Source organism: Anas platyrhynchos, chromosome 3 (genome assembly GCF_047663525.1).
Source record: "Anas platyrhynchos isolate ZD024472 breed Pekin duck chromosome 3, IASCAAS_PekinDuck_T2T, whole genome shotgun sequence".
NCBI classification, from domain to species: Eukaryota; Metazoa; Chordata; class Aves; order Anseriformes; family Anatidae; genus Anas; species Anas platyrhynchos.
Window position 1 is genome coordinate 52,274,332 of NC_092589.1, and position 26,902 is coordinate 52,301,233.

At 34.4% G+C, this 26,902-nt stretch overlaps 1 protein-coding gene across 7 annotated transcripts in view; it reads left to right on the forward strand.

Moving 5' to 3' along the window:
- The window catches only part of STXBP5 (syntaxin binding protein 5), a 111,166-nt gene that overhangs the window by 57,917 nt on the left and 26,347 nt on the right, over positions 1-26,902 (forward strand). For 4 of the 7 annotated variants that reach the window (XM_027454325.3, XM_027454327.3, XM_027454328.3 and 1 more), the window contains exons 9-19: positions 323-401; positions 6,216-6,370; positions 7,345-7,417; positions 9,331-9,478; positions 9,918-9,985; positions 11,041-11,081; positions 13,161-13,381; positions 14,837-15,015; positions 15,918-16,043; positions 16,538-16,689; positions 24,712-24,777. In XM_027454325.3, coding sequence (XP_027310126.1) covers positions 323-401; positions 6,216-6,370; positions 7,345-7,417; positions 9,331-9,478; positions 9,918-9,985; positions 11,041-11,081; positions 13,161-13,381; positions 14,837-15,015; positions 15,918-16,043; positions 16,538-16,689; positions 24,712-24,777 — 1,308 coding nt within the window. The remainder of the gene's footprint in view (positions 1-322; positions 402-6,215; positions 6,371-7,344; positions 7,418-9,330; positions 9,479-9,917; positions 9,986-11,040; positions 11,082-13,160; positions 13,382-14,836; positions 15,016-15,917; positions 16,044-16,537; positions 16,690-24,711; positions 24,778-26,902) is intronic. The other 3 variants (XM_027454326.3, XM_027454329.3, XM_027454331.3) reach the window with 1 other exon arrangement.

The window sequence follows — 26,902 nt, forward strand, 5'->3', positions numbered from 1 at the left end:
AATGGTAGAGATAAGTTTTAAATCCTCCATGCTACTTAAAATAATTTTAGGGGAACATTATATTTTTGAAAATAAAGATTTCACAACACTGAAGACACACACAAAAGAAAAGGCACCACTAACAAAACTCTAAATTTTCAGGGTTAATGTACTGATAATTTTAACAATTTTTTCCTGGTATTTCAAGGCATACTCTGTAATTGTCAGAGGTGTTGAATATATGTTTGCATAAATGTTTTACTTTGTAAGTTGCATAGTGAATTTCTTAATTTGCCATTGTGTTATGTAGTTGTAAGATTAATATAAGAAAATTTCACTTTAGGAAAGCAGCTGAAGGATGGAAAGAAACCAGAACCCTGCAAACCTATCCTTAAAGTGGAATATAAAACAACTAGAGCTGGGTAAGACTTGTTTTGCATGTGAAGCTAAAGCATACTTAAAGTAAATTTAGCTCTCAGAGAATGTCCTTTGTTTCCTGTTGTTGGGATGCGTATTTTGGTATCACTGAGCTACAGTAAAAAAAGCTGAAATAGTTTTTCAAAAATCAGATTTGTTGAATAAACTGCAAAAACAAATATGAAAAAATTGCTATATGCACAAACCTTAACTTAGGTTAGTGCATCACTAGTATCACTAGTGCACCATCTACATGTTTATTCTATGCTAACAAAAACAATCCTTGTATATTTTTACTCAGTCTTCTGAAAACATATCTTATTAAAGAAAAAAAAAGTCTGACAGAGCACAGAGGACACTGAAATGTAGAGGCCTGAAAAATTTTAACTTTGAAAAATAGTGGCCTGATGCAGATATTCTAAATTCTGAATACATGTTCCTCCCCCTGCACTCCCCTAAAATGTTACTGACGGAAGCTGTTCTGGTAGAGTACAGTAATTTATGCATTGAATTGTTCCTAATTATGCACATTGAAAAAGTAACAAAGCAGTAATTGCAAGAAGAGGCTGAGATGGAATTACAGTATCTTGAATAGCATGTTTTGTTAGCAAGACTGCAATTAGGATTGAAGGATTTCATGAACTTTATGGGATTTCTTTCCTTTATGTTTCTAAAGTGCTTTAAAATGGTTGAGTATAAGGTGCAATATAAAGATAAAATATTCATGGAAACCTGCTTAGCTATTTGAAATTTTTTTTGACTTCTGGATGTTTATGTATTATCTTGTTTGCTTTCCAGGCATTCAAATCTATGGAATATTATTAATGTAATATTGATTTCTACTATATATCAGTATTTATACAGATAATATCAGTGGCTGTGTGTAATTTCATTTTCTAAAAGTGAAGTAGAAACCTAGGGCTGGTACCCAGATGTTTGAACATCCACAGGCAGTTGATAGTCATTTTTTTTACAGCAGTCTACATCTGTCTGCATATTTTCGCAACTGAAATGTCAAACTGAGATCTAAATAAAGGTACAGATAACTTGAAGCTGAAGCTACTTCAGGTTACAATTTCTGCAGTCAAAAGCCTTCTACTATGAATTCTGAAAAAAAAAAATAGTTTATAGAACAAGCTTCAATATTACAATACAAAAACTGGTTGACCTTTTATACAGCTTTTAAAAAGGAGCTTGTTCCAGTACAATTTCTGAGAATACATAGCTCTTTGGGGAGAATGTATCCTAGTGTAGGCTTTTTTGTTACCCCTTATTTTCCAGTGTGCATCAAAATATTCAGTTTGAATGAATTTCAATTTAATTTCTCTTAAATATTCTCCATTCAATGTACTTATTAAATCCATAACAACATGTCTATGTTGTCATATTCTTCCCTTCCCGAACTTTAATCAAAATAAATACTAAACAGTGTAGGTTACTCCCTGTGGTAAGGAAGCGTTGCACTAGAAATACCTGTTCACATGTGCAGTTGGATTTCTATTTGCAATCTTATAACAAGAATTTTAAAGTGTGACTAACTACCTTTCAGTGCTTAGATTTTTTTTATAGCTTTTCTCTTTACCGATGGAAACGTATTAGGTGTGTGAACATGATACAATTTTGACTGTCATACTTTGCTCATGGCTTGATTTCTGTAGCAGAGAAGAGAATAATCATTTCTGGGTTTGTTTGGGACATGTATCTGGTTTTCTGGCTAGTAAAGGAAATAATTTTTTTTCTATAGTAGTCTGCTCTAGGTGTTCTTCAGAAAACAACAACAAAAAACTAGAAGAAGTGAAAAAGTGGCTAATGCGTAATAAATTATTTTACCTAACTTCTTTATTGTGAAAACATAATTCTAATTCTAATAAACACTTTTTTTCTGAGAAAATATGTTCACAACCATTCTGAAGGAAGGAGCATAACTGATTGCATTCTGTTGCAGCAGCTAGAGACACCATTCCTTCTGTTGTTGCAGCATTTATTAATACCTTCTCTTCCCCCCACCCTCCCCCCCCCAACCCCCCCACTACCTACTCCACATCATGAAGTTAGAATGGGGAAAACAGGAGGATGTGAGCACATGCTGGGGTGCTTACAGAGTACCTATTTGTTCTTTAAGTTTATGGGGGTCTTTGCATTTGTTTGCCTTTTTTAATTTTTTCCCTCTGAAGTTATGTTTACCCTTCAACAATAGTGTGTCTATAGCTTTATTCATCTGAGCATATTAACATCTGTAGAAAAGTTACTATTGACAGTCCTTCTGTATCTGGACTTAGGAGGTCAAAAAGGCAGGTTCCTGATGTATTCCTTAATCAAACTGGTAAAAACATTGCAATCACAGAGCATAACATCATTGTTCTCCAGCCATTTAAGTTCATCCAAATTATTCTGTCTTTTGAAGTGGTTGTTCCAAAGATGGGCTACCATCTGAGTATGCTGAGGTGGCTTTACATGTATTTTCCTGTTTAAAGTGTATCCAGAGAATCTCATGAATTTCCTAATGCTAATTTCCCACCTCCCCAGGTTCAGTCCATGATGGTATTCACTCTGGCTTTAGCATTACGTGAAATTTCTCAAGTTTATTTTTTGCTACTGGAGCTCTGTTTAACAGAAATTACAGCTTGTAAATTTTCCTGTTAATAAGTAAAGAGGGTATTCTGTTGGTGGTAGCTAATGCAGCTGTCAAGACTGACAGTCCAGCAGCACTTCCGAGCAAGATAAATGTATATTATTGGGATCCACAGATTACATGGAAAATGAGAAGGTATCCAGATAAGTTAACAAATTTAGTTTTAGTAGGATTATTTTGTGTTGTGAGCATGTCAGTTGAAAAACACACCTCCCAAAATGAATTTGATTTATCTTCACTGTTATTTAAGACTTTCATTTTTGCACTAAAATAACTCTTGAAGCCTTTTCTGCCTTCATTTCTAGAGAGTAATTTCTTCACAAATTATAGAAGTACATGTAATAGATTTGAAAGAAAATTGTTCACTCATGGTCTGAAAAGCAAATCAGCTGGTATCATTGGTGTGATATCTATATCTGTTTTCTCACACCTAAATTGCTGATTCTGATTGCTGAAACTGACTGGTTTAACAATTTGCCTCTAAAACTGAGCAGAAATGTTCCTACAGGAATGTTAGCCACTGATATTGATTGTATTGTGTATTGATACACAGCAAGAGCTAATCCTGTGGGTTTTGAGACCTTTTTCAATGAAATGTTTCCACCCATGTAGCGATATTTTCCAGTGTTCCCCCAAGTAATTTTACAAATTTAAGTGATAGTGCAAATTAATGTGAAGAGATTGATTTCAGTCCTGCTGAAGCAGAACTGTTTCAATGAGGAATTGATGTTCACAGCAGCTGGAAATGCTGTATAGCTGTTCTCTAAGAGCTGAGCATCACTTCATCTTGTACGTTTTCTATCTTGTTAAATATTTCCTATAGATTTAGGTAGGTAATATGTACCTATTGAAGCTGAATCCATCTCACCTACTACAATTAATTGTAATTGTAAATTACAATCTTTATTTTTCTCTTTTAAATCATTTTTATTAAACATCAGTGTGCACTAACCTTCAAATATGTATCACAATTGAAGAACAACACAAGTATTTAACTACAAACTGTACACTTGGTTTTATGGTAAATCTTGGCTTAATGAAACATGAAAAGTTTCTATCCAAACATATTTGTCTTTTTTGTCAGATTAAAGTTAACTGTAATTTTTGACTCATCTGTGAAATATCCATGTGACAGATCTATGTAATCTATTCTCAGCTCTTCCATTCTTTCCTTTGTAATGATACAGACTCCGGTAAGCCTGCCAAAAGCAACCCGATTACCTTGAGAAATAAAACTGGCAGAAACCAGCATGTGATGTGCACTGTTATGTTAGAAACTTGGAAACTAAAATGTATCGCTATGGTTTTTATCAGATGATCAAAGTGAATCCACAAGTCTACTAGTTACTATAAATTGTCTTGGCAGCATTACTAAAAAATTAAAATAAAAAATAATAATAATAAAAAACTTTTGCCAAAACAAACTACTTAGTAAATCATCCCATCAAAATGAGATACTGGAAGCATATCACACAAGTGATGTCTATTCACTAACATCCTGAAGAATATCAGATCAAATCATATTTTATTATCTTCCTGAGAATCACTTCATGGACCCAATCGTAAAATATTATAGGAAGTTCCCAAAAGAGGAAGTGTAAGAAAGCAAAAACTTCTCCAAGTTTCAAGCAAAGTGCTTGCAGTGTCCTTACTTCTTTGCTTACTGCTTTCAGTTGTGGTTATGGTGGAGTCAGGGTACTGAATGAACTCAGTGAGGTCTAACTTATGTCCATTCCTTTGAGATCTGTTTCTCAGCCTCAGAACTTACTGATCATGTTAACTCTTCAGTTAACATGATCTGAAGGATCAGGCAGATGGCAAAATAACGAGAAACTGGAAGCTGTCCCAGTCTGCTTTGCCTTCAGTACTGCAAACACAATGTCTATTTTAGCCAAGCTTATTAGGGCCAGCATGTGCATAAAAGAAACCCTTCATGCAAAGTTCTCAAGAAGATGTATGTAACCTGTCACACTTCTTTGAAACACAAGTGAAATCCAGTTAGACGTTGGAAAGATGGAGTTATGGGAAAAGACAACATAAAGATATCTCTTCAGCCTCATTTTCTCAATCAGTCAGAATAGCTTTTTTCCCTACAAATTTTCTCCAGATTCTGATGTGTTAACTACTTCCATTTAAGACAGACACAAGCAAAGGGTGTGTCTTGCCATCCTAAAGTCGGTGTACAAGTAAATAAGAGGAATTGCATCCCCTTAGTGCCTGTTGTTCATCCAGAAATATAATCTCAGATTTGAGGAAGTAGTCAGTAGTGGGTGAGATTTCTTGAGCAGCTGTATAAACAGTCAGTCTGCTCTTAAAAAGGTATAAGACCCTATTTTAAACAAACAGTATTACAGTGAGTGGTGGCCTTTTAATAATTGGGAAATGAAGAAAATATCTAGTACAATATATTTACTTTATCTTACTTTCAGTAAATTATATATTATGTGCGTATTAGAGAAAATGTGAATGTTTTGTAATATGCTTCTGTAGCAACTTATTTTTTTTCCAAAGTCCACAATGTCTTCTACCATGACAAGCAGGCTTTTTGTTTTGCTCTACTTAGTCATTTAATTACACGGCATGAGTGTAATCTCTGACAGAAAAAATCCCTCAATTTAATGCATGATGGTAGGGGAAAAAAAGATAAAACATCTAGAGTAAATATATGTTGAAGTATTGGCATTTATTTATGTACTTGCTTCTTATAAGGTCTTTGAAGTTTGCCAAGCACCTGGTTGCTTTTCTAAGAAAGACAAGTTTTTGTGATTGCAAAATTACTTCCCCTTTTTTTCGTAAAATTTTTCATCTTTCAAGCTTTAGGTTAATTCTATACAAAAAGCAAAATTCTTGGACCATTTCTTTCTAATCCTGCAGGAATATTTTACATTGTGTTTATATGTAGGTGTTGGCAAATCTGAATCTGCTCTTCAATAGAAGAGAAACAATTCTAAAGTACAACAAAATAATAAAAACTGCTTCATCTTGGGAAACAGTCTTTTTAAATTTTGAAATGTATGAAATGTACCCAAGCTATCTATTGTATGCAGAGCTGCTTTGCATTATTCTTGATGTATCTGCTTAATGATATCTTGTTGAACTTTACTATTAGGTCACAAAAAATCACCAATTTTTTTACTTATTTACTTATTATCTTGGTTTGATCCTATGTATGTCTGATTTATTCCAGGGAGCCTTTCATCATTCTCTCAGGAGGCTTGTCATATGACACTGTAGGAAGAAGACCCTGTTTAACAGTTATGCATGGGAAAAGTACTGCTGTGCTAGAAATGGATTATTCTATTGTTGATTTTCTAACACTTTGTGAAACACCGTATCCTAACGGTAGGCTTTGTAAAGATTTTTCTCTGTACTTTGACCTAATTTCTCTGGAGTTTTATCCCATCAGAATATTTCTTACTATTGTCCTTGTTTTATCTCTGGGGATCAGACTGCAGCAGTAGCAACATCTGTTATTCCCATTGTCTGAGGTCTGTTTTTCTTCCCAAAGCATTCATAATAAAATCTGTTTTGTTTCTAGAAGAATGCTGATTGCTGGTTGCATGTTTTCCTTTTTTTAACCCCAAAAGCAATTGCAGACAAAAAGTAGCATTACAATTTTAAGCTGCTATTGCAGCAGATGTGTTCATCAATATTTATTAGTGCACATGAGACCTTTCCAGTCAATGCTAAATCTTGATTAGCATTTGTGTAGTACTCTTAACTTTAGTGACTTTCTTATTCATTCCAATAGTCACACAAAATTCTTCACTAACTTGTAATCTCTCTGTTGCAGAAGGGGATTTCTTTATCATGGACTAGGTAGTTGTCCCACATTAGTGCTATTATTTCTGATTCCAGTGTTTTGAGCTGTCAACTTCCATCAGAGTGTATAGAACTGCTTAGCTCAGAATTTGAGAATTTGTCTTTCTGAAGGACAGCAAGCTAAACTTTGACAACTTCCATATTATTTATTTTATATAAATAAGGAAATTTTGGGGTTGGGGGAGTGTTATTGTTCAGTAATTAGTACTTTCAGAATCATGCTTATACAAGTTCACCTGCATGTTCCTTTTCATGTTATATGAGCTGTTCAAATGGTTCTAGCAAATTGAAAAAGAGTTGAGGACATTAGCTAAAGGAGTGTGGCTTTTCCAAACTCAGAGTATTCAGAGGAGTGAGTGCATAAATACTTTCAGAAACCGTGTGTCATCTAAATCGCTTTTCTACTCTTGACTAATCAAGTGCAAGGACTGATTGAGTGCTGTGCATGCAGAGTATGATGTTTATCTCTAACTTAACTTTTTTCTTGCTTTTAGACTTTCAGGAACCATATGCTGTAGTTGTTCTGTTAGAAAAGGACTTAGTGCTGATTGACCTTGCACAAAATGGGTAAGAATCTTGTATAGTCTTTTTAATGGTTGCTTGCAGTAGTCAGTTTGTTGTTCTGATCTTTAGCTTCTTAATCCACCATACTGCCTCGCTGCCCAAAACATAACATTTTGAATATTTGGTATAAGTTTTATTGGGTAGAATATAATACCTTTTAAAAGCAGCTTTTCTCAAGTTATCATGTAGTAGATGGGAACAGTATATGCAACTTTTTCCAAAGTTGACTGAAGGAAATTACTAACAGATCACTTGTGCTTTTTAATTATCAGTTTATTTTAGAGTGAACTAGAGCTCAGCTGGCAAAATACTGCAAAGAATTTTAGGGAAGGGAGCAGGCGTAACAGTTGTTCTGAGAGGTTGGGTAGTTTTGGCTGACAATGAGTGTGGTTGTCATCATAAATACATAAATATTTGTTAATATTATTCCCAAATTGAAAAGTTTTAAGTATTGGATAGTATTGGTAACTCATTACAGATGTAATAACTACCATGTACACACACACAGACACACACACACACACACAATTGTGTATATACACAAAATTAGAATGGTAATGTATTCCCTTATTGCTTAGTGTGTTAAGAGGTTGCTTAAAACTAGTATCTTATTACAGTTTTCACAACTAAAACTTACCCCGTGCATCTTGAAACTTGTTTTACTTTGCCCATGGAACAATCTGTACGCTGTGGTGGGTCTTGCAATTTTTTATCAGAGGTTTCAAAATCATTACAGGCAGCAGCCACCAACTATTAATGGATTAGTAGCAAGGGAATTTGACAGATAAGATCTTTGTGATGTTCCTGATTAAAAGTAATGAACCATGTGAAGAACATCCATCTATGGCAGGACAAAAGCTTGTAAATAAGTATCCTCAAAGTCTATGGTGATACCTTAGACAGTAAAGGATCTGTGAATTTTGGAAGAAGGTCAAGTTTAATCCTAATATCTGAAATTGGTTTAGTTCACAACTTTAATGGGAATAGAAACTACTGAGCAGTTTCATTTAGATTTTTTACGTGGCCATTTTTTACATTGCCATATGCTGAAGCCAAAATTTGTTTCTGATTAAACCCATGGCATTAAGCTTCATAGATTCATAAAACAAGTTTAATGGGCTTGAAATAAAATGCTTTTTACAAGTCTTTTTTTTTAAGTGAAGTAGTTGGCAGTGCCTGAAATCTAAAGATAATTCCTGTTCTGTTTCATGATAAAGTAGTAATAATCTTCAGTAGCTATGTTTTTTTAGAAGACCTACATGGTCTTTGTTTCACTTGCAATGTGTTAATTCTTTGGACCTGGAAAAAGCAATAAGATGCACAGATGCATGCGTAGATGCTACAGGATTTTTCTGTTTGCCCCATGCTGTCATATGGATGTAACATATCTTGTTAAAATTAAGCCTCTTTCAGACATTTTTAGAAGAATTTTTAGCTTCACAGATAGCTTTATGTAAAATTATTTGTATGCATTAAGTTTTCATACGTTTTTGCTAATTTTTCTGTTAAATGGGTTGAAAAGCTGTTTCTGATTCACACACACAAAAAGCATAGTATTCATTTAACTGAAGAGTCCTTTGAGCACAGATAAATATACCCGAATATTATTGACTTTTTTTTCCACATTAAGGCTCATTAACACCTTGAAAATGAGGCTGTAAAGAACAGCAGTGTTGTAAACATATTCTAGGAACAGTACAAACTTCAGGTTCTGTTTAGAGATCTACAGAATCTGAATAGTGTACTTGATGAGAAGTAAAGTTTCATAATATGTTCATTCATTCATAATCTAATTTTGTATGCATTTATTTTCCTTTGTACAAAAAGAACCCAAACAGTCTTCAGTGTTTCACTTGTTCTGGATTTAAAATAAATTGTTTTTCCTAGATTGAGTCTTCCACTTTCATCCCTTAAAGGTACCCTATATTTGAGAATCCTTATCCTTTGACAATACATGAGTCTCCAGTTACCTGTTGTGAATATTTTGCTGATTGTCCTGTGGACCTCATACCTGCACTCTATTCAGTTGGCGCTCGACAGAAACGTCAAGGTTACAGTAAGAAGGTAAAACACTTAGTACATAAGTGTTATTTGAAAATTCTGAAAATCAACTGCTCCAAACACTGTAAGCATGGCCATGCTATGACTAAAGCTCCACCTGACCAATTATTCTGTCTTTGGCTAGTAGATGTCTAGAGAGGACATAGCATACGTCATGCCTGCTTTCCTGATGTGATTCAATTGATTGCCACATCACTGGAAGCTAAGGGTTTTCTTGGAGCATGGGTGTTGTCCATAGACCTTGTTGACTTTTCCTTGCTGTAGACATATCTAGTAACACAGATTTTAATATTTCTCAAGTTCAAAAAGTTATCTATAATAATTTCAGTGGCTTAACTCTGCACTGTATCTTATTTTCTACCTTGGTGTATTTGTTCCAGTATTCAAATTCCTGTACTATATTTCCAAATTTGATCCTGTATTCCATTGATTAATCTTCTAGGAATGGCCTATCAGTGGAGGCAACTGGGGTATGATTACTCAAAGCTATCCAGAGATAATAATTACAGGGTAAGTGACACCATAGTGTAGTAATAACTCACTTATCTGGTTGAGTAGAACTGGGAATATTTTGATCGTTTATAGAAAGAAAAATGTTCCATGAGTGGTTTAATCATTTAAGAAATTATGTTCACTAGACAAGATATTTACATAATCTTGACAAGAAAGTAAAACATGGAAGAAAAGGTAGGAATAGTATGAAAGCAAGTGTTTTACAGGAATTACTATTATGTGTTATTATAATTGTCTGCTGTCTATACATCCTGGAATTTTTCCTTTTTTCTTAACTTTTGGAAAATACTTGAATTATGTTTTAAAGCATAGGAAGTCCATTAAATTGTTGTTGATTTTTCAGTTCTCAAAGGGAAGCCAAGTTTTTCTTTTAAAAATAAACAACCAAATACTTAAATCTGTTCGTTTTGATTTTTTGTTTTTAAACAGGTCCTTCTAACTCTATTGTAAGCAGTAGAAAGGAAATTTAATTTATAACCATGCAGTGCATCACTGAAAGTGAGAGTACCAGTAAAATATTCTTTCAAGAACAGCCCGTTAGTCCTAATGAGGATTACTGTCACCTTCGTACTAAATGTTACAGAGACTTTGAGAGATGATCCTGAAAGTCTAGTCTTCTGACTATTCTTTAAGGATAAAAACAAATTAGAAAACTCATTTACGCTGAAATACTGAATATACTGAAATACACTGAAAGTTAATTTAGGCATTTACTTTATGAATGTCACTTTAAATAATGGCATCATTTTAAGAAACAACGCATGGTAAGGTATGCCAAACTGCTTATGAGAAATGTAAGTAACTCAAATCAGTTTAAAATTGCAAATTAGTACAGTGGAATTTCAGTGAGGTAACCTCCAATTTTTTTTAATCCTTTTCATTTAAATACGTGGGACATGTGTTTGTAAATGGTTTACCATAAGTTGTAATGACATTTTGTTTTTTAACAAATACTAATAAATGTCAGTCATATATTTAATCAGTTAGTAGCAAAGAGGTCTAACACTCCAACTAACCTTTTTATGATCTTATTAATTTTTAATATTTCATAGGCATGCTGATGGGTCAATCAAGTTTTGGGATGCCTCAGCAAGTAAGTGTTTTCAGTAGATAACTTTTTTCTGTTCAGCAGGAGTTTTCTAAACTTACTGATTTCTCTAATGGAATGCAATTATGAACTAGTCATTCTTATATTTCCTGCCTTATGTACAGTCAGCAACTCCATATGAAATTTTGATTTAAACTTAAATAAAACTAACATGATTTTTTAGTTAACCTTTCACTTTTTTTTTAACCACCTCAGTGAAAATCATAGAATCATATGGCTTGGTTTGGGAGGACCTTAAAGATCATCTAGTTTCAAGCCCCTGCCCTGGGCAGGGATGCTACCCACTAGATCGGGTTGCTCATGCTCATGTCAAGCTCTTTGTCCACCAGAACCCCCTAAGTCTTTTTCCACATAGCTTCCCAGAGTAAGTTATTCTCCCAGGCTGTACTGTCTGGGATTACCCCAACCCAGGTACAGCAATCTGTCCTAGTAGTTCAAGGCCCAGCTGGAAAAGAAGTTTTGTTTGTATTTTAAATTTCAGAAGTAGCTTATTGACCATATAGAAGAATGCCAGGCAAATGCATCCCTCTGTAGTACTCGGTACTTACTTTAGTAACTCAATTTCAGTAAATTATTTCAGCCTAAAATTAGGGCTCTTTTTATATAATATCAGCACCCTGGAACTCAGAGTACCTAAAAATGAGAATTTGAGCCAGAATTTGTGCTAGTAAAATGATATACATGTTTGTGAAGAAAGGCAGGAGAACAGTAAAATTCTTTGTAGCACTGAACAAGCCATTTTACATTTTTAAAGGGTCAATTGCCTCTGACGGTCTACACAGCTAACAGTGAGAAATGCAGTAAGAATTCAAATTACAATGGACTACATTGAGTTAGATATTTTAAATCATCTAGTTCTGACTAAACTTACTCTTAGGGCTTTATAGCTGTCTGAAACAATCTTGGAATCATTATCAGTTGTCTTTTGAAAACTTGTGGAAGACTGGTGAGGCTCCAAAATGCTAAGGAGTGTGTGGGTTGGAACAGATGCAATATATATGTTTAAAAACGGGAAGGAGGAGTATTGGGAGTATTATAGATCTTTAATTTGTTTGGAGTGGGGGTGGAACCTGGAAGAAAGAAAAACTGATTGATTCTCTGTGGTTAAAAATATTACTCAGCATAGATCTGTCAAAAGTAGCTCCTATTATAGCCATTCCGTTTCATTTTAATAACAGATTAATTAGCCTGTTTAAGTGGAAGCTACAGATATCCTGTGTCTTAATTTTGAACCTTTTTCAAATTTCTCCCAACACCACAGCCCTATAGATATAATAGGGCAATGTGAGTCGGGTGAAGCTACTGAAATACAGAAGAGCAGAAAGGATAGGTTAGGTTTTCATAGGGATATGATTAGTCATATGTCAAGGGTTTGGATGACTGATCAGAGACTTCCTGTGAAGTTTGAAAGCAACACTAGGGCAGTTGCAAGAATACTGGAAGAAAGAATTAGAATTACAATTATAATTGAGGTTAATATTACTAATTGTTGAGTAGCATGAGACCATTTATTTGAATATAGTATCAAGGCTATACGCTCAGAACTTAGTCTAGAAAAAAAAAGTTATGTGGGAGTGCAGTGTCAGCACATACAAAAATCATTGCAAAAATTGTTTTGAAAAATTGGAGGAATTGAGGCTGTTAAGTTTGAAAACACAAGTAAGAGGCCACGGATTTGAAATACTGTAAGGAGAAAGGGAAGGAATTTCACTTTGTGTACCATAGGCTTAAGTTGTGGTGTGGTAAATATAACTAGCTCTTACCAATATAAAGAGAACCTGAAGTGTTGCTAAACGTGAGAAACTCTGACAGCAGTTTGTAATTTAAGCTTAGCACATATATCTATAGATAGGAAAAGTTTTTGATACTAACTGATCCTGCATTGGGCAAGTGGTGCACTGCATGGGTGGTATCAACAGTTACTCATTTTTTTCTACTCTGCTGTATTTTACTGAACACGTGGGCTGTCTCTACCAAGAAACGTTTCTAAATTAGAAAAAATATCAAGAGAAAAATGTTTGCTTAAATGGGAACTAACTTTTATTTCTCTTGGTTTGCTCCTAGTAACGCTGCAAGTACTCTATAAGCTCAAAACAGCTAAAGTATTTGAAAAATCACGGAATAAGGATGACAGGCCAAACACGGATATAGTAGATGAAGATCCGTATGCTATTCAGATCATCTCATGGTGTCCAGAAAGTAGAATGCTGTGCATAGCTGGAGTTTCTGCACATGTCATTATTTACAGGTTCAGCAAGCAGGAAGTGACAACAGAAGTCATTCCGGTAATTTGTATAACTTTATAGAATATAGCTATAATAAGATTTTTGCAGCAATTCAGTTTTTCATTTTGTTAGTAAAACAGACAAAAAAGATCATCTCAAAACTGGGAGGGCTTTTCATTTAAGAAAAGTAATAAATTATGAAATTCAGCAGAAATAAAAATTACACAACAAGATTTGGTTTTCATTGCCTTTTTCAGATCTTGCTACTGATAATAGTTCTTTGCTCTATCAAACCAACTCATGGATTAAAACTTAGTTGAATCAGAGATATATTTTAAATGGAAGTAAATGAGATATGGAGTCAAAGAATTTTCAAATCTTTTGGTTGATGCCTTTTTTTTTTTTTTTGCTTGATTACTAATAATTACTATTTTTCTTGGTAAAAATTCTGCAGTATGCAGAACAAGAAGGGGAGAACTGTACAATACATGCCCAAAGGTCTATTAAGGACTTTGCTGTTATTGATTTGATACTGTTACAAGTTGTAGAAGACTTGGGAAGACTAGAACAAGAGTTTGAGAAATCTTTTGTTAAATTAGAGACATGCAACTTTGCTTATCTGGCTATATGAGCAGAAAGCTAACTTGAAGATGATTAGTTATCAATGTTCTGAATAAATCATTAGTGGTGATACAGTTCTTATTCTTTCCACTTGAGACAAGTCTCAGTAAAGGAGATGAGCCATGTTTGTTTTTCTTCTAGTGTTTAGTCATGTGTAAGTGTATTCCCTTCTAAAGTAGTAGTATTTTCTAATGGATTTTTAGAAATAAGCAAGTAGCAAGCTGATTCTTTATTCGGAATGCTTTAAAGTTTACTGTATAGTTATTTGTTTGTCTGAATTAAGTTCTGTTTTGCAGATGAGAATAAGATATTGGAAAACTTTCTTTAAACTGTGCTGCAATTAATACTAATGTTGTTGCAGATCCAACAGAAGAAAATCTGAAATCATGAGATTCTGTTCTTTAAAATGTATAGTCTAGATCGATGCAACATTAAAAATTGAATTAAGTTCTGTATGTATAGTGCTACTGAGTGGGTATATCAGTCAAACTGTTCACCTGCCTTTGGCTCTTCTTAGTTTCAGCATTCCCAAACTACATAAAATAAGCTTTCATCATAACTAAGAGTATTACATGCACATAATGACAATTAAATGAGTCTTGTATTCAGTATTTCCTTTTATTGTCCTTATTAAGCAGGAAACCTGTATTGGTGAGAAATAAATTAGGTTTTCAGGTTTTTGTATGTTCAATCTCAAGTAGCTAGTATTGCTCTATTTCTGAAGACCGCGTGTGTTCAGGTTGTGAGATTTGTTAAGCAACTTATCTTTAAAAAGATGGAGAAGTCCTGTATGTCACTTTTAGCACTAGTAACTTTGGTTGCACTTCATTTAATTCATGTATTTTTTGAAAGACAGAATTGACAGATTTTGTTGTTTTTAACTTTATGTTGCAGATGCTGGAAGTACGTCTGTTGTATGAAATAAATGATATTGAATCTCCAGATGGTGAGCAGGTGCCACCTTTACCAACTCCTGGCACAGGTTCCAATCCTCAATCCATTGTTCCCCAGTCTCATCCATCAACTAGTAGTAGTTCATCTGATGGACTTCGTGATAATGTCCCATGTTTAAAGTAAGTATATTCTGTTTTGTTTTTGAGTGAGAAACAAGAAAATTTATAGGCTGATAATATATCTACTTGGAAAAATCTTACAGAAATGTTATTGTCAGTGAAACTCATTTGTTACAGCAACATTCTGCAAATACCTGGAAGTTAAATTCCCTTTCAATAAATTGATTCCAATCTTAATTTCTTTAAATGTCCTAATTCCAGTTGATATTAATAATAATAATCAAAAAATAGTTTTATGACTATGCTGCTTGTTTTGGGAAACTTTGGCACAGATGGTAGTATAGATATAGATGCTCATGCTGTAGAACAAGCATTTTAAATAAAAATGTTTAAATTAAATTCCTAAGTTTGTTTGTCAGCATGCAGGCAATGTTTCCAAGAGCTTCAATTCCCCCCCACCTCCCCACCCCTCAAGCTTTTTATTTGTAACTGGTCTACCATCACAGTCATCTTACCTTGCTTTGAATTTTTTTTCCCTATTGTTAACTTCTTGTTTGTGTTTGTCTAATACCTTGTGCTTATGTTTTCCTTTTCCATACGCTTCTTCCATCCACATGCCTCACTCTTACATCCTCTAAACCAGAGTTCTTTTAGGAACTCAGAAAAGAGTTAGTGCCACCTTCCTTTTAGACGCTGTTCAAGTCAGTACAGAGTGCTAATGCTGTACTTTTTCTGAAGAAGAGAGAAACAGAGTTTGTGATCATTGCTCAATTTATTTTCAACACAATAATGAATCAAAGGGGCTTTTAAAAGACTGGATGAGCAGTTCTGATGTAGTTGTCTGTTTTTGGTTGATTTTCTTTGCAGCTATCCAAACTTTCAAAAGTTCAGTGAATTCTGAGCCTATAAAGAAGAAAAAAGAGATTTTAGAGAGTCAAAGATATATTTTGCTTACTTTGCAGAGTTAAAAATTCTCCTCTTAAGCAGTCTCCAGGTTACCAAATTGAGCTAGTTATCCAACTAGTGTGGGTGAGTGGAGAACCTCCTCAGCAGATAACCAGCTTAGCAGTCAATTCAGCATACGGCCTGTAAGTATATTCTATGCAATTTTGTTTTTCATTATCTTGTTAATGTGGCAGCTATTAAAAATTAAGTCAATGTGTTCACATGACTTGCACAGCAACACGAGATGCAATCAGTTTCCTGTGCTTAAATTTTGTGGGTCATGGCAGAGTGATTGCTGATGATGCTAATGTCAGAAACAAATCAGCATCATTCTTCCTTGTGTTTGCACTGTAGAGCTAAATGTCAGTAAAGCCTCTGTCAGATAGGTTGGCACATACAATGACAGTGATCTACTTTAGTCAGTGTCACATCTTTATACAAAAGAACACAAACAATGCTGCATTCTAAAATTATAATTTATACATATTCTTAATTTAGGGCAACTTATTAAAAATAGTAATAATAAAGTAAGAAAAAATAGGAAGTCTTAAAATTCTGAACAGCAAAAAAATATCAAAATTGAAATTATACCTATATTTGATTAGCATTATCTTCCCTTCCACTTATCTTTTTCCAGAGTAGTTTTTGGAAACTGTAATGGTATTGCCATGGTTGATTACCTGCAGAAGACAGTGCTCTTGAATCTTGGCACTATTGAACTGTATGGCTCCAATGATCCTTATCGTAGGGAGCCACGATCTCCCCGAAAAACTCGGCAGCCATCTGGGGGTGAGTTATCCAGCACTTATTTTAACCAGCTATGTCTATCTTCTGAGTTTATCAAGGCTAACAGTGTCTATTCTTTGCATACAAGTATGCTTTTGCCGTTATGGTTTCATCCTTTCTTCTTGATCATCACTATTGCAGGTTTGTTACTTTTTCCTTCAAAAATAATACTCAATAAAACAATACTCAGTAATGCTTGATATCATTGTTAATGTTTTCTAGTGTAATGTTAGTTTTTTAAAAAACAGATGGAAATGCATGTTCTGTGTGTGTAGATGTAAGTTACAAACACTCAGTAGATTTATGCCTTTAACACAGCTTGAAGTCATTTCTTCTGCTAAGCCTCGTATCCATGTCACATGCATGTATAAACCTATTAATATTAGCAGATAGTCACTGTATCTGCTGAGATCATTTTGCATCCTATTTTAACCTTTGTTTAGAAAGGTCCATGATAATCTAAAGAGTGTTATAATATTGTACATGCTCTTATATTAGTTTCGGAGGAAGCCTTTGATATAAATAAATCAATTAAACTTCCCAATCCAAATGAGTAAAATAGAAGCTTTTTTTTGAAAAATGAACTTCACTTCAAAAGTATACTTAAGAAGGGTGCTTCTTTGCAGCGGAGGAGGAAAATGACCTTTCAGTCAGAATTCCAAACTTTTTGTTGCCAAAATTAAAAGTTAGAATTTCAAGATTTTCTCCTTCTTGTTACTTAGTGGATAATTTTAAGCTAATTTGGAAAGCAGCTAAAGACAGAGCTATCAACAAAGTCACTGCTTCCCCCAAATGATTACCCTTTGATGGGAAATTATTGATGTTCAAAAAACTTCTTCATGCTCTAGAGTTGATTGGTTTATTTTAACTGATCCAGAATAAAGTTCAAGTAACATTTTTATCCAAGTGAAAATTGATGCTCCAGGAAATTTTAGTAAAACATTGGTTTGAGAAAGATGTAGTTAACACCAGTCAGCTTACTTCAACTGAGAAAACTGCTTTAAAAAAGCATTAGCATAAAGCAGAACATAAGCAGTTCTTAGCCTGTGTCAGATAAGATATACTTTAAGTATAATTTAAATATATATATCTTTGAGAAAGAAAGAAATAACTTTGCAGCTTCACTGTGTTAATTGCACTTGGTAGTAAAGGGCTTAACTTCTACCTCATGCATTTATGTATTAACTGCATTTTTAGTGTTAAAAATTACTTCTCTTGCCTTTTATTATTTTAATGTTCAGCATAACTCTGAGTTAACACTCTGGCTACGATGTTCATGAATTGAGTCTTTCTTGCTCATGAATGTAACTGTTACATGAATTCATATAATTTTTCATCTTTTACATTTTAATACTAATGACCTGCATGGCAAGAGCGTTTTCTAAACCTGGTTATACAAGTTGTTGAGCTGGCTTTTCTCTCTCAAATGTACTGTTAGTGTCTCCGTCTTTCCTTTTCTCATTGCTGCATAAAGGTATGCTGACTGTGGCTTCTTGCATGTGCGGCCTTTCTAACTTATATTCAGAGTCTGTGAAAAAGCTTCGCACCTCTTATATAAGTAAGTCATCTCATGGCAATAAAATATTTTTGAACATCTGAACCTGATTTTTTTTACTTGCTGTTTACTCACCACAAATATTTTTTTGTTATTCCATTATAAGTAATTGTTTTAGTTTTAGAAACTGATTTTAATCAATCATACATCTATCACTTCTTGTTCATGGCTTCATTGAAAGAAACTGGAAGGAAAAAAGCAACCATGATAATAGTCTTATGAACTGGCAGGAGAGAGGAGGAAAGCAAAAACCTGTCTCATAAGTTACTGATGTCTATAGGCTCAAGATCTGACTCACCAAATCCAGTGGTCCTCTGAGGCTAGAACCTTCCCTTGCTTGGTCCCCATCCTGGTCGAAAAAGCTTCGGAACTCGTGTTACATGATGACAATTCTTATTTATTTACTTATTAACATTGTAATGGTGATTTGTCCATTAAAAATGAAAGCTTACTTCTGTGAAGGTATTGCTTGTAGGGTTTAAAAGTTGAGGTGTTGGTGCATTGCACAGCCCTGTAGGGGGCTGATGGTAGCCCATCAGAGCCATGAGTTACCCTCAGGGCTTCTCTGATGTGTTCCAGCAGTCACAGCATTCAAGAATTCAGAAAATATAAAGTAGATTTTAAAAGTATAACATGCATTTTTCTAGTATGCTAGTTTTCTCCAGCACTTGGGCTGTAATCTGACCACCTTATAACAGGAGTGTAGAATAAAACTAAACCTAAGGAACAGTGAGCAGGGTGGGGAAAGCATACTTGAGACTGTGGTCTAGTTTTTTTAGTTTCTCTGTGTTTTTTTCCAAAAGAGAAAAAAGTAAATGCATTTCAGAGATGGTAGGCTTAATAGCCAACTATTTCTTTCTTTATGGTCTTCCATCATCTGCTGCCAAGGAACAGTTAGGCATGAAAGAAACGCTTCCACCTTGAGATGATAAAGAACTGGTAGCTGGGATCTGATGCTCCTTTGACACTGTGAAGGGAAGCAAAAGATGGGCAGAAGTTCCAGAACTGCCTTCTGAAGCCAACGATTGAAAATCTGAGTTTACCTGGAATATTTATAGGTTAGAATAGTTTTTTTGAGAGTTGGTTTCTTAACCAATAGTTGATCCTGCCTTCCTTCACCATCCTTTCCAAATTTTGATTAGCTAGAGCTGCACACTCACTTTCTATAAAGACTGAAATTAATTTCTCTAGAGTTATTTAACATCTCTGATGATTTCTAGTTTTCTAGTTCTTGCTGTTATCCAGACTTCGGTAGCTTAAAAATAAATAATTATTCCTGTATATGTTTACAAAACTCTGTTAAGCTAAAGCATAATTTTTTGCTGTATTTATGGGATTGGTGCTATATGAGCTAGTTGGTACACTTTGAGGATTTGTGTTCTCCGGTTCTTGGACGTTAATATTGGTGTTTAGTGCCTTCAAAAATACAAGGAACTTACGCTCACTCGTTTGTATTTCAAGACTACATTCATCGAATTCTTTTGTTTCTGTCTTTAAAGCATTTCTATTTTAATACATCTGACGATTTGTATGCATAAGACTGTTTCAACTGCTGTACAGTTCTAATAACCTTCAGGCATTACTAGTACTCAGTACGTAAATCTTCCTAGAAAAAGTGTTTGTGTGCTTAATGTGGATGTTTTAGAGAAACTTGAGTGTATTTCTCATTCTTTGAGACAACAACAGCATTAGAAAGTAATCATTCTAACCTATGTAGGCGTTCAGACAAATTATTAATTAGTTGTTTGAAGTTCAGGTTCAGACAGTGTGACAAAGCGGCATATTGCTACTGTCCATAGTATCCAAGATTAGCAAAACCAAAGATTCAATGATTTCATGATAGAGAGGAGTAGGAAAAAAATATTCTGTTATTCAACCATTTCCACAGATTTTGACCAAACAAAGCAAGAAGAGTTGATCCTTCCTTAGTAAGAACCCTGCTATTTCATATGTTCCAGCATAAATTGTAAGCAGATGGTCTATTAAATAGACATTTATAATTTACGAAATGGCATGTTCTGAGTTAATCAGTTGAAAATTCAGAAAGATTTTCTTTACAAAAAAAAAAAATCATACACTAAGAGCTATGTATTTTCTAAAGTATGAGTAGAAATGCAAGATTTTCCCTTCACTTGTGATACAAGAATATGATGTATGTTTCTGTCATCTTTTTACTCGGGAAAAGAATTTCAGGGTCGCATCTTAAAGCAACATCTATTTAGTCAAGGTACTCCACACTAGCTTGACTGTGAACTGACACTTCAGACTAGTTCTACAGGTACGAGCTATGGTTGGGGTTGTATTTTGCAATTTCAGTGAATCTTACCAGGTATTTTACTCGCGTTTTAGGTGACAGTTTATAGGTTGTGAAGCATGCAGTATGTGTTTTGTGAAGGCCTGCTAGACAACGTCTTCAGGTGCTTGTCATGGATAAAAATGATGTCAACCTTCATCTTTAACTCGTGATTGTGGAAGAAAAAAGTTAGCTTTGGCTGTACACTGAAATGTGAGAAAATTTTCCACAGGATGATGAGAAATCTATTCATAGTGGCTGTTAATACTGTTTTGAGATCTTTGCTTGATATACAAATTCCAAAGTATGACAGGAGAATAGAGTCAGCAAGAAGACAGCCAGTACTGATACCAAATATCACACATTTCAAAATTTTATGACTACACAAAAGAACTACAAATAGCAGTTGTTGCTTGCTTAGTCCCATAATTTTGAGTTCACAGAAGACACCAACCTTATTAACTCTTTCAAAGCTTATTGTTGGTGGGAGTTGCAAGGGTTTCTGTGATTTTTCAACGAGTACAATATACTAGAAATGTATGTATATTTTATATATTCCTATAACATTTTTATATGTTTTAGCAGAGAGAGTTCAGAATTATTCAGACAAAGTAGAAGCAGTTTTTGCTTGCATGTGACTTCTATTTGATTACACATCAAAAAGTCTTTTTTTAATGTAACCAACAAGGATTTCAGAACTGGAGTTGAATCAAACCAGAAGAAAGTACAGGGGTTGGTTGTTCTAGTCATTTACCCATCCTGTTTCTACTTCAACTGGATCTGGACCTGAACTTATTTCGAATTTTTAAATTTAGGCTTAAACTAAACCAGACCAACATCAATTGTGGCTAAGCCAAATACAGAGCTGAAATCACAGTGTGATTGTGTTCTTTTAATTGTCTCAAGTTAATTATTTTTAATTCTAATTCTCATGTTGTTTATTATTTTAATTGTATTTTTTGTTAGGCAGGTTTTCTGTGAAGTTGTTTCTTCTGTGATAAATCTGCCTGAAGCTTATGCACAAAATCATCAAACATTTTATGAAGCATAATACATTCGTTAAATTTGGTTGTAGTTCTAGGGAGCATTTAATGCAGCATGATGTTTTTTCTATCTTAAGTAGCATTATATGACTTTGATTCATTTTAAAGTTTATTTCAAATTTCCTGCTACTAGAGTTCAGAAGGAAGCTAAGAGCTTGTTAAGAAGGTCACTTTTCCATATATTTGTTTTAGTCAGGTTGCAGTTCTGAAATAGAAGACTTTGGATCAATTGGTTTAGAAATTCACAGCAAGTTGCACGTATGTTGTAAGCCTGAAACCTTTCCTGAATTTGCTGTGCACATGGGTTATATCAGGGTGCCTTGGTTTATAAGGTAGACAGGCCTTCATAGTTCATAGGCTCAACTCAGATCATCTTCATTACTCTCTGCTCATTGTAACAACTAATACATACATTTTTTTAATGTATTTCTGTCCCTTCCTCCTATCTGTCAAATAAAAGCAGTGTTGACTATTCTTAGATTTCCAAGGTTTATGTGCCATAATGATGGTCGTAATGCCCACTTACTCTTTAGTAGGATAAATCTTAACTAATGCATAAAACTGGCATATAGCTTTATGACAAGAGACAATATTTTGAGGTTTTCTGTTGGATCAATTGATGTGAGTCATTCATTAAGATGTATATTAATCAAATTTAACTTAAATACTACTTACAGAGGAAGCAAATGTGTAGGTATATGACTTTATTCTTGTCTAAAGTCTATTCCGGACAAAGCAGGATTTCACTTTTCAGACGAAACTAGTGTAAGAAGCTCAATTCTTCCTCTGAAGATAAAGAATTAAAATACTTGTGAGGAGAGAGGATGTTAAATTCCTGAACTGCATCTTTGGATTTATGTTGTTTGGCTCCCCGAGGAGCATGATTTAGAAACATGACTATTTCTAAAAGCACAGGATATATATGTTTGTCCTCCTGGTATCACTGCTGTGAGAATTTACTTAATATTTGGTCAAAGAGTGTTCTTTAAACCTCCTGCTTCCAGTAATGAGCCAGTCTACATAATATGATACTGTGTTGTCTGTTGTGACATTTCAGAGTTGAAACTGTGCTTTGACTGGGAGTAACGAGCTCATATTTCTGCATGTTGTAATAGAGCTTCATGTACAATAGGTATGTGTAGCATCTGAGCGGCAGTGTGAGCACAGCACTGTGTCTAAGCTAACAGATTTTTAGATGGCAGACACCAGAAGGCCTTGGGTAGCGTGTTTTAAAGTGAAGTGTTGCAATTCAGACTGAAGGCCAGCAAACTTCCTGGGTATTTCTTTGTCACGCTTGCAAGAACTGTTTCCCCTCATACTTAAGGACCGTGTTCATTTTCAAATCCCACTCAGCAACGCTGGCAAAGTTTTTGCTGGATTACCAAAAAAGAAAGTGGGGAGAGGCAAGAATAAACAGTCAGTGATGAAAGAACATTAAAATGTCAAAATGGTATTTGTTCTGTGGGTGAAGCTGGTTTTTCAACGTTAGTACCAGAAGACTCCACCTCAAAGATTCAGGACACCTAAAACTTCTATAAAGAAGATGTTAATTGGTTTGATAAACTATGTGTGGCTACTCCTGACGTTTTTTTTTGTTCCTCTATTGATGATATAGGCTGCCCAGTGAAACCATTCTGTGAGGCCTGTGCTTTCCACCAGCTGAAACAGTAGTGAGATGTTTAATATCTGTTTTAGGTAGGGTCAGAGGATCCTTCTGGATGTTAGCTATTACAACTGTTAATAAGCACATTTTTAGGCTTAAAAGATTGTTTTTTCCCAAAAAGGAGATTTCAATCCCCCCCTCCCCTCATTCTCATCTAAAAGCTTCCCCATGTAGTAACCAAGTGCAGTCGTGGTTTGGTTGTTTGTTCCCAGCACCAAAAATTCATGTTTCTTTCTTAAAGAAGCCTGATCAAGATCTATCTTTATATTTTTGAGGGACATCTGCTCTCACCAAGGCCATATTCTCAGAATGGTAATCACATGCTTTTAATCTGTGAAAAGGGAGCTCTGTGAATTTTCAGAGATCTTAACGAGAAAGATCATTAATTCTAAGCTGATTTTGATCACCCTTACTTGTGATTAGCAGAGCTATTGATTTCTGAATGTATAACACGTGGTCTGCTCAGGCTATCTTGGAGAGATAACACGCTGAAATTTATCTGTAAATGTATCCCAGTCATCGTCCTTTAAATATACATAAAAATATATTGTCCACCTATGCTACTGTCTAAAATTTATTTTGTTTTTTTTTTTTTTGGGGGGGGGGGGAGAGCAGCTTGTGTATTTTTAAGAAAACTTATTACACAACCTTGTGTAGTACAAAACATTTATAGTCTCAAGTGTGTTTAAAACTGGGCAGTGTTGCTAGCAATTTATTATCAAAAAGGAAAAGGGCAAAATTCCTTGTATATTCATAGTTAATGCTATGGAATAATCTTTAGTACATTAATGAGGTAACTTCCATCTTTAGCATCAGATGCTGAACTCCTATGCTTTATTTCCTTCACTGGAATGTAAGGAATGAGCTTTAGATGTTAACATATTAGTTATTCAAATGGTCAGAGTTGACAATGTAATTTAGTGAAATGCCTTCATATAAGGAAGAAGGCTTTTTTAAGCACCCTAATACCCTAAATTCAGCAGATGACATAATCTTTCAGTAAAACTCCATATTGAACTTCACAGAACAAAAGTAAATACAAAGCTCATCACTTTAACAGATAGAAAACAAATAGTGAAAGAACTCAGTGATTTCACATATACTCTGAATGTGGTTGTAGTCTTCGAGATCCTCTTTCCTGTGACTTTCTTTAACAATTACATTTTTGTAGGATTTTTTTCAAAATAGAAATGATGTATATCTAATATATATCTATATAATGTAATTAAGTGCTCAGATAAGTGTGTTATGCTTAAAAGATAGTTCTTTTCACTGAAATTTAATGAGTAGGATGAAGTGAATAGCTTTGCAGTCACTGCAGCTAGTGTCCAAATTTTAAAAAGTGTAAGATGTAACAAATTCTACCACAGCCAGCTGGTTTGTATTTAATAAAAAAAAAAAATCCTAACTGTAATGGAAGAAAAGGATGAAATAGCAGCCATATTCACTATACATTGTTTTTGTGTTCCAGCAGGTCTTTGTGATATTAATGAAGGTACAATGGTGCCAGAAGATCGCTGCAAATCACCTACTTCAGGTAATCATCACTTTCTCTTTCATCTTCCTATTTGCACAGAAGATGGCATGCTTTAAGTAAGCGCATATTGGTTAAGTAATTATATAAAACCTGTATAACTTGTGAGAAGTCCTGAAAAACTGCTGTGTTGCTCCACTGTATTTTTAAAGCAAAGTTTATTTAACAGATGCAATAAAAATGTCATGAAGATGAGTGAAGAGAGATACAATCTGCAATATTTGTGTTTCAGGGAGACTACTAAACTGCACAATGGAATTCTGAAACACTGATAAGAGGTGTATGAATTCCTGTAGTAGTTCAGGTATCCGGCGTTTCAGTTGTCAGAAGTGGTTTAAAAAAAAAATTTGCAAAAGGAGCTAGTTTATTTCTGCTTCCACAAATTATCATTTTCCTTTGGAATCAGAGGTCTTCAGAAGCTGTCATCCTTACAAAGTATGATTTTCTTGCTTCCAAAAAAAAAAAAAAGGAGAAGGGGATGGATATTCAGTAGTTACTGAATATCCATGTACTTTAATATTCTAAAAGAAAGCTTCAGCAGTATGTTACACAGCTTTGAAATTTTTCAGTGTTGGCTCATTGAGGCTATAGATATGTAAATATTAAATAGTATGTGTCAGTGTATAGTATTAGAAATTAATATTTCATGTAGTAGGTAAAAGACACATTTTCAGCATTACTCTCGACAAAACTTTTAAAGAAGTATTGTCACTTCATCTGTTTCACTGAAAGCTCTGCTCCAAATTAAAGGTCAAAGGTTTACACAGGTAGCTAGTGTAGTGTAGTTTGTATACTTGCAATGTCGTACAAACTGGTAATCAGTATAGGGGTCTAAGGATAGATTCCTTTTCTATGGTAGCCTGTGAGCCATGTGAGGAATGAAGGAAGTGAGCCATGAAGGAAATTGTTTAAAACTGAAATGCAGTGTTATATCTTGTTATCATCTGCCCCATCTCCATTGAAAAACTTACTATTTTTGCAAAAATGTTTACAGGGAACAAATAATGAGTTGTAACTGCAATCTTTTTTTTCTCTCTTGCTCCAGCATCACTCAAATGTCAGCCCAAATGACTTCCAACTTTTATAGCTAAAGCTTAAAACACTAAGTTGAATTAGAGGCTTTTTTCATAATGTTGATATTGAAGTGGTATAAAACTCAAATCACCATTTCCACTCACAGTGCAATGGAAGTACTAGGGTAAGAATCAAGGTTATATGGAAAAATCTTAAATTTAACAACCTGCCTACCCTCCCTCCCTCATGTCTGGGTTGTGTTAGCTGGAGTAGATCAAAATATAATGCAATTTGGATACATATATATATTATTTTAAGAGAATCAAATAAGGGGACAACTTAAAATAGACAGATTTAAATGTCCTGAAAGGAAACAAAATTAGAGGGTAAATCTTAAATATAGAGTGATAGGATTTAAGTTTTAATTTATAAATTGACTATCTGAGAAGACTTTAGAAGGTAGCTTACTCATAATAAAGTGAACAGAATCAAATCTAGAATTCTGGGGAGCTGAATATTCTGTGAAAAGAGTATATGATTTCTTAGGTACACATGCACTACTAAAGAGAAATAATTCTAAATACCAAAAATACTGAATAGAGAAAAGAGGGAGCTGAGAAGCCACAGCTGCAAGCCCTGTAAAGTAGATTCTTGAAGTGGTAAGTTTAGAGTGTGTCCTGCTTCCCTCTGTTCTGTCCTCTCCTCCCAGTTTTTCGTGAATGAGAAGGTTCATGGCAGGCTTCTCCGGTTTTCTTTTGAGAAAGGTACTTGTAACTAGGGATGGAGGCAGTCGTCACCTCACTGATAAGAAATCTTTTTGTGATGTTTGTATGTTCCGGGGAAGGCCAGCTCTTACGGATATAAGAAGAACTGCAGTTCCTTAGGTTTGGTTTCTGAATTTTACACCTTTCCTGGGCATGATCACAGTACTGTAGTCCTCTTTTAGTCATGTGAAAATGACATGCTGTTTTCAGCAAGATGTTTGCATTCCATTCTTATTTTTACACTTGCACAAAATAAAATCCAGTGAAATTTTCTATTTTCAATAGGAGGCTTCAAGTAGTGGCCTATAGACACCACTACTGTTTTTTCAGTATTAAGAATTCTGAAAAAT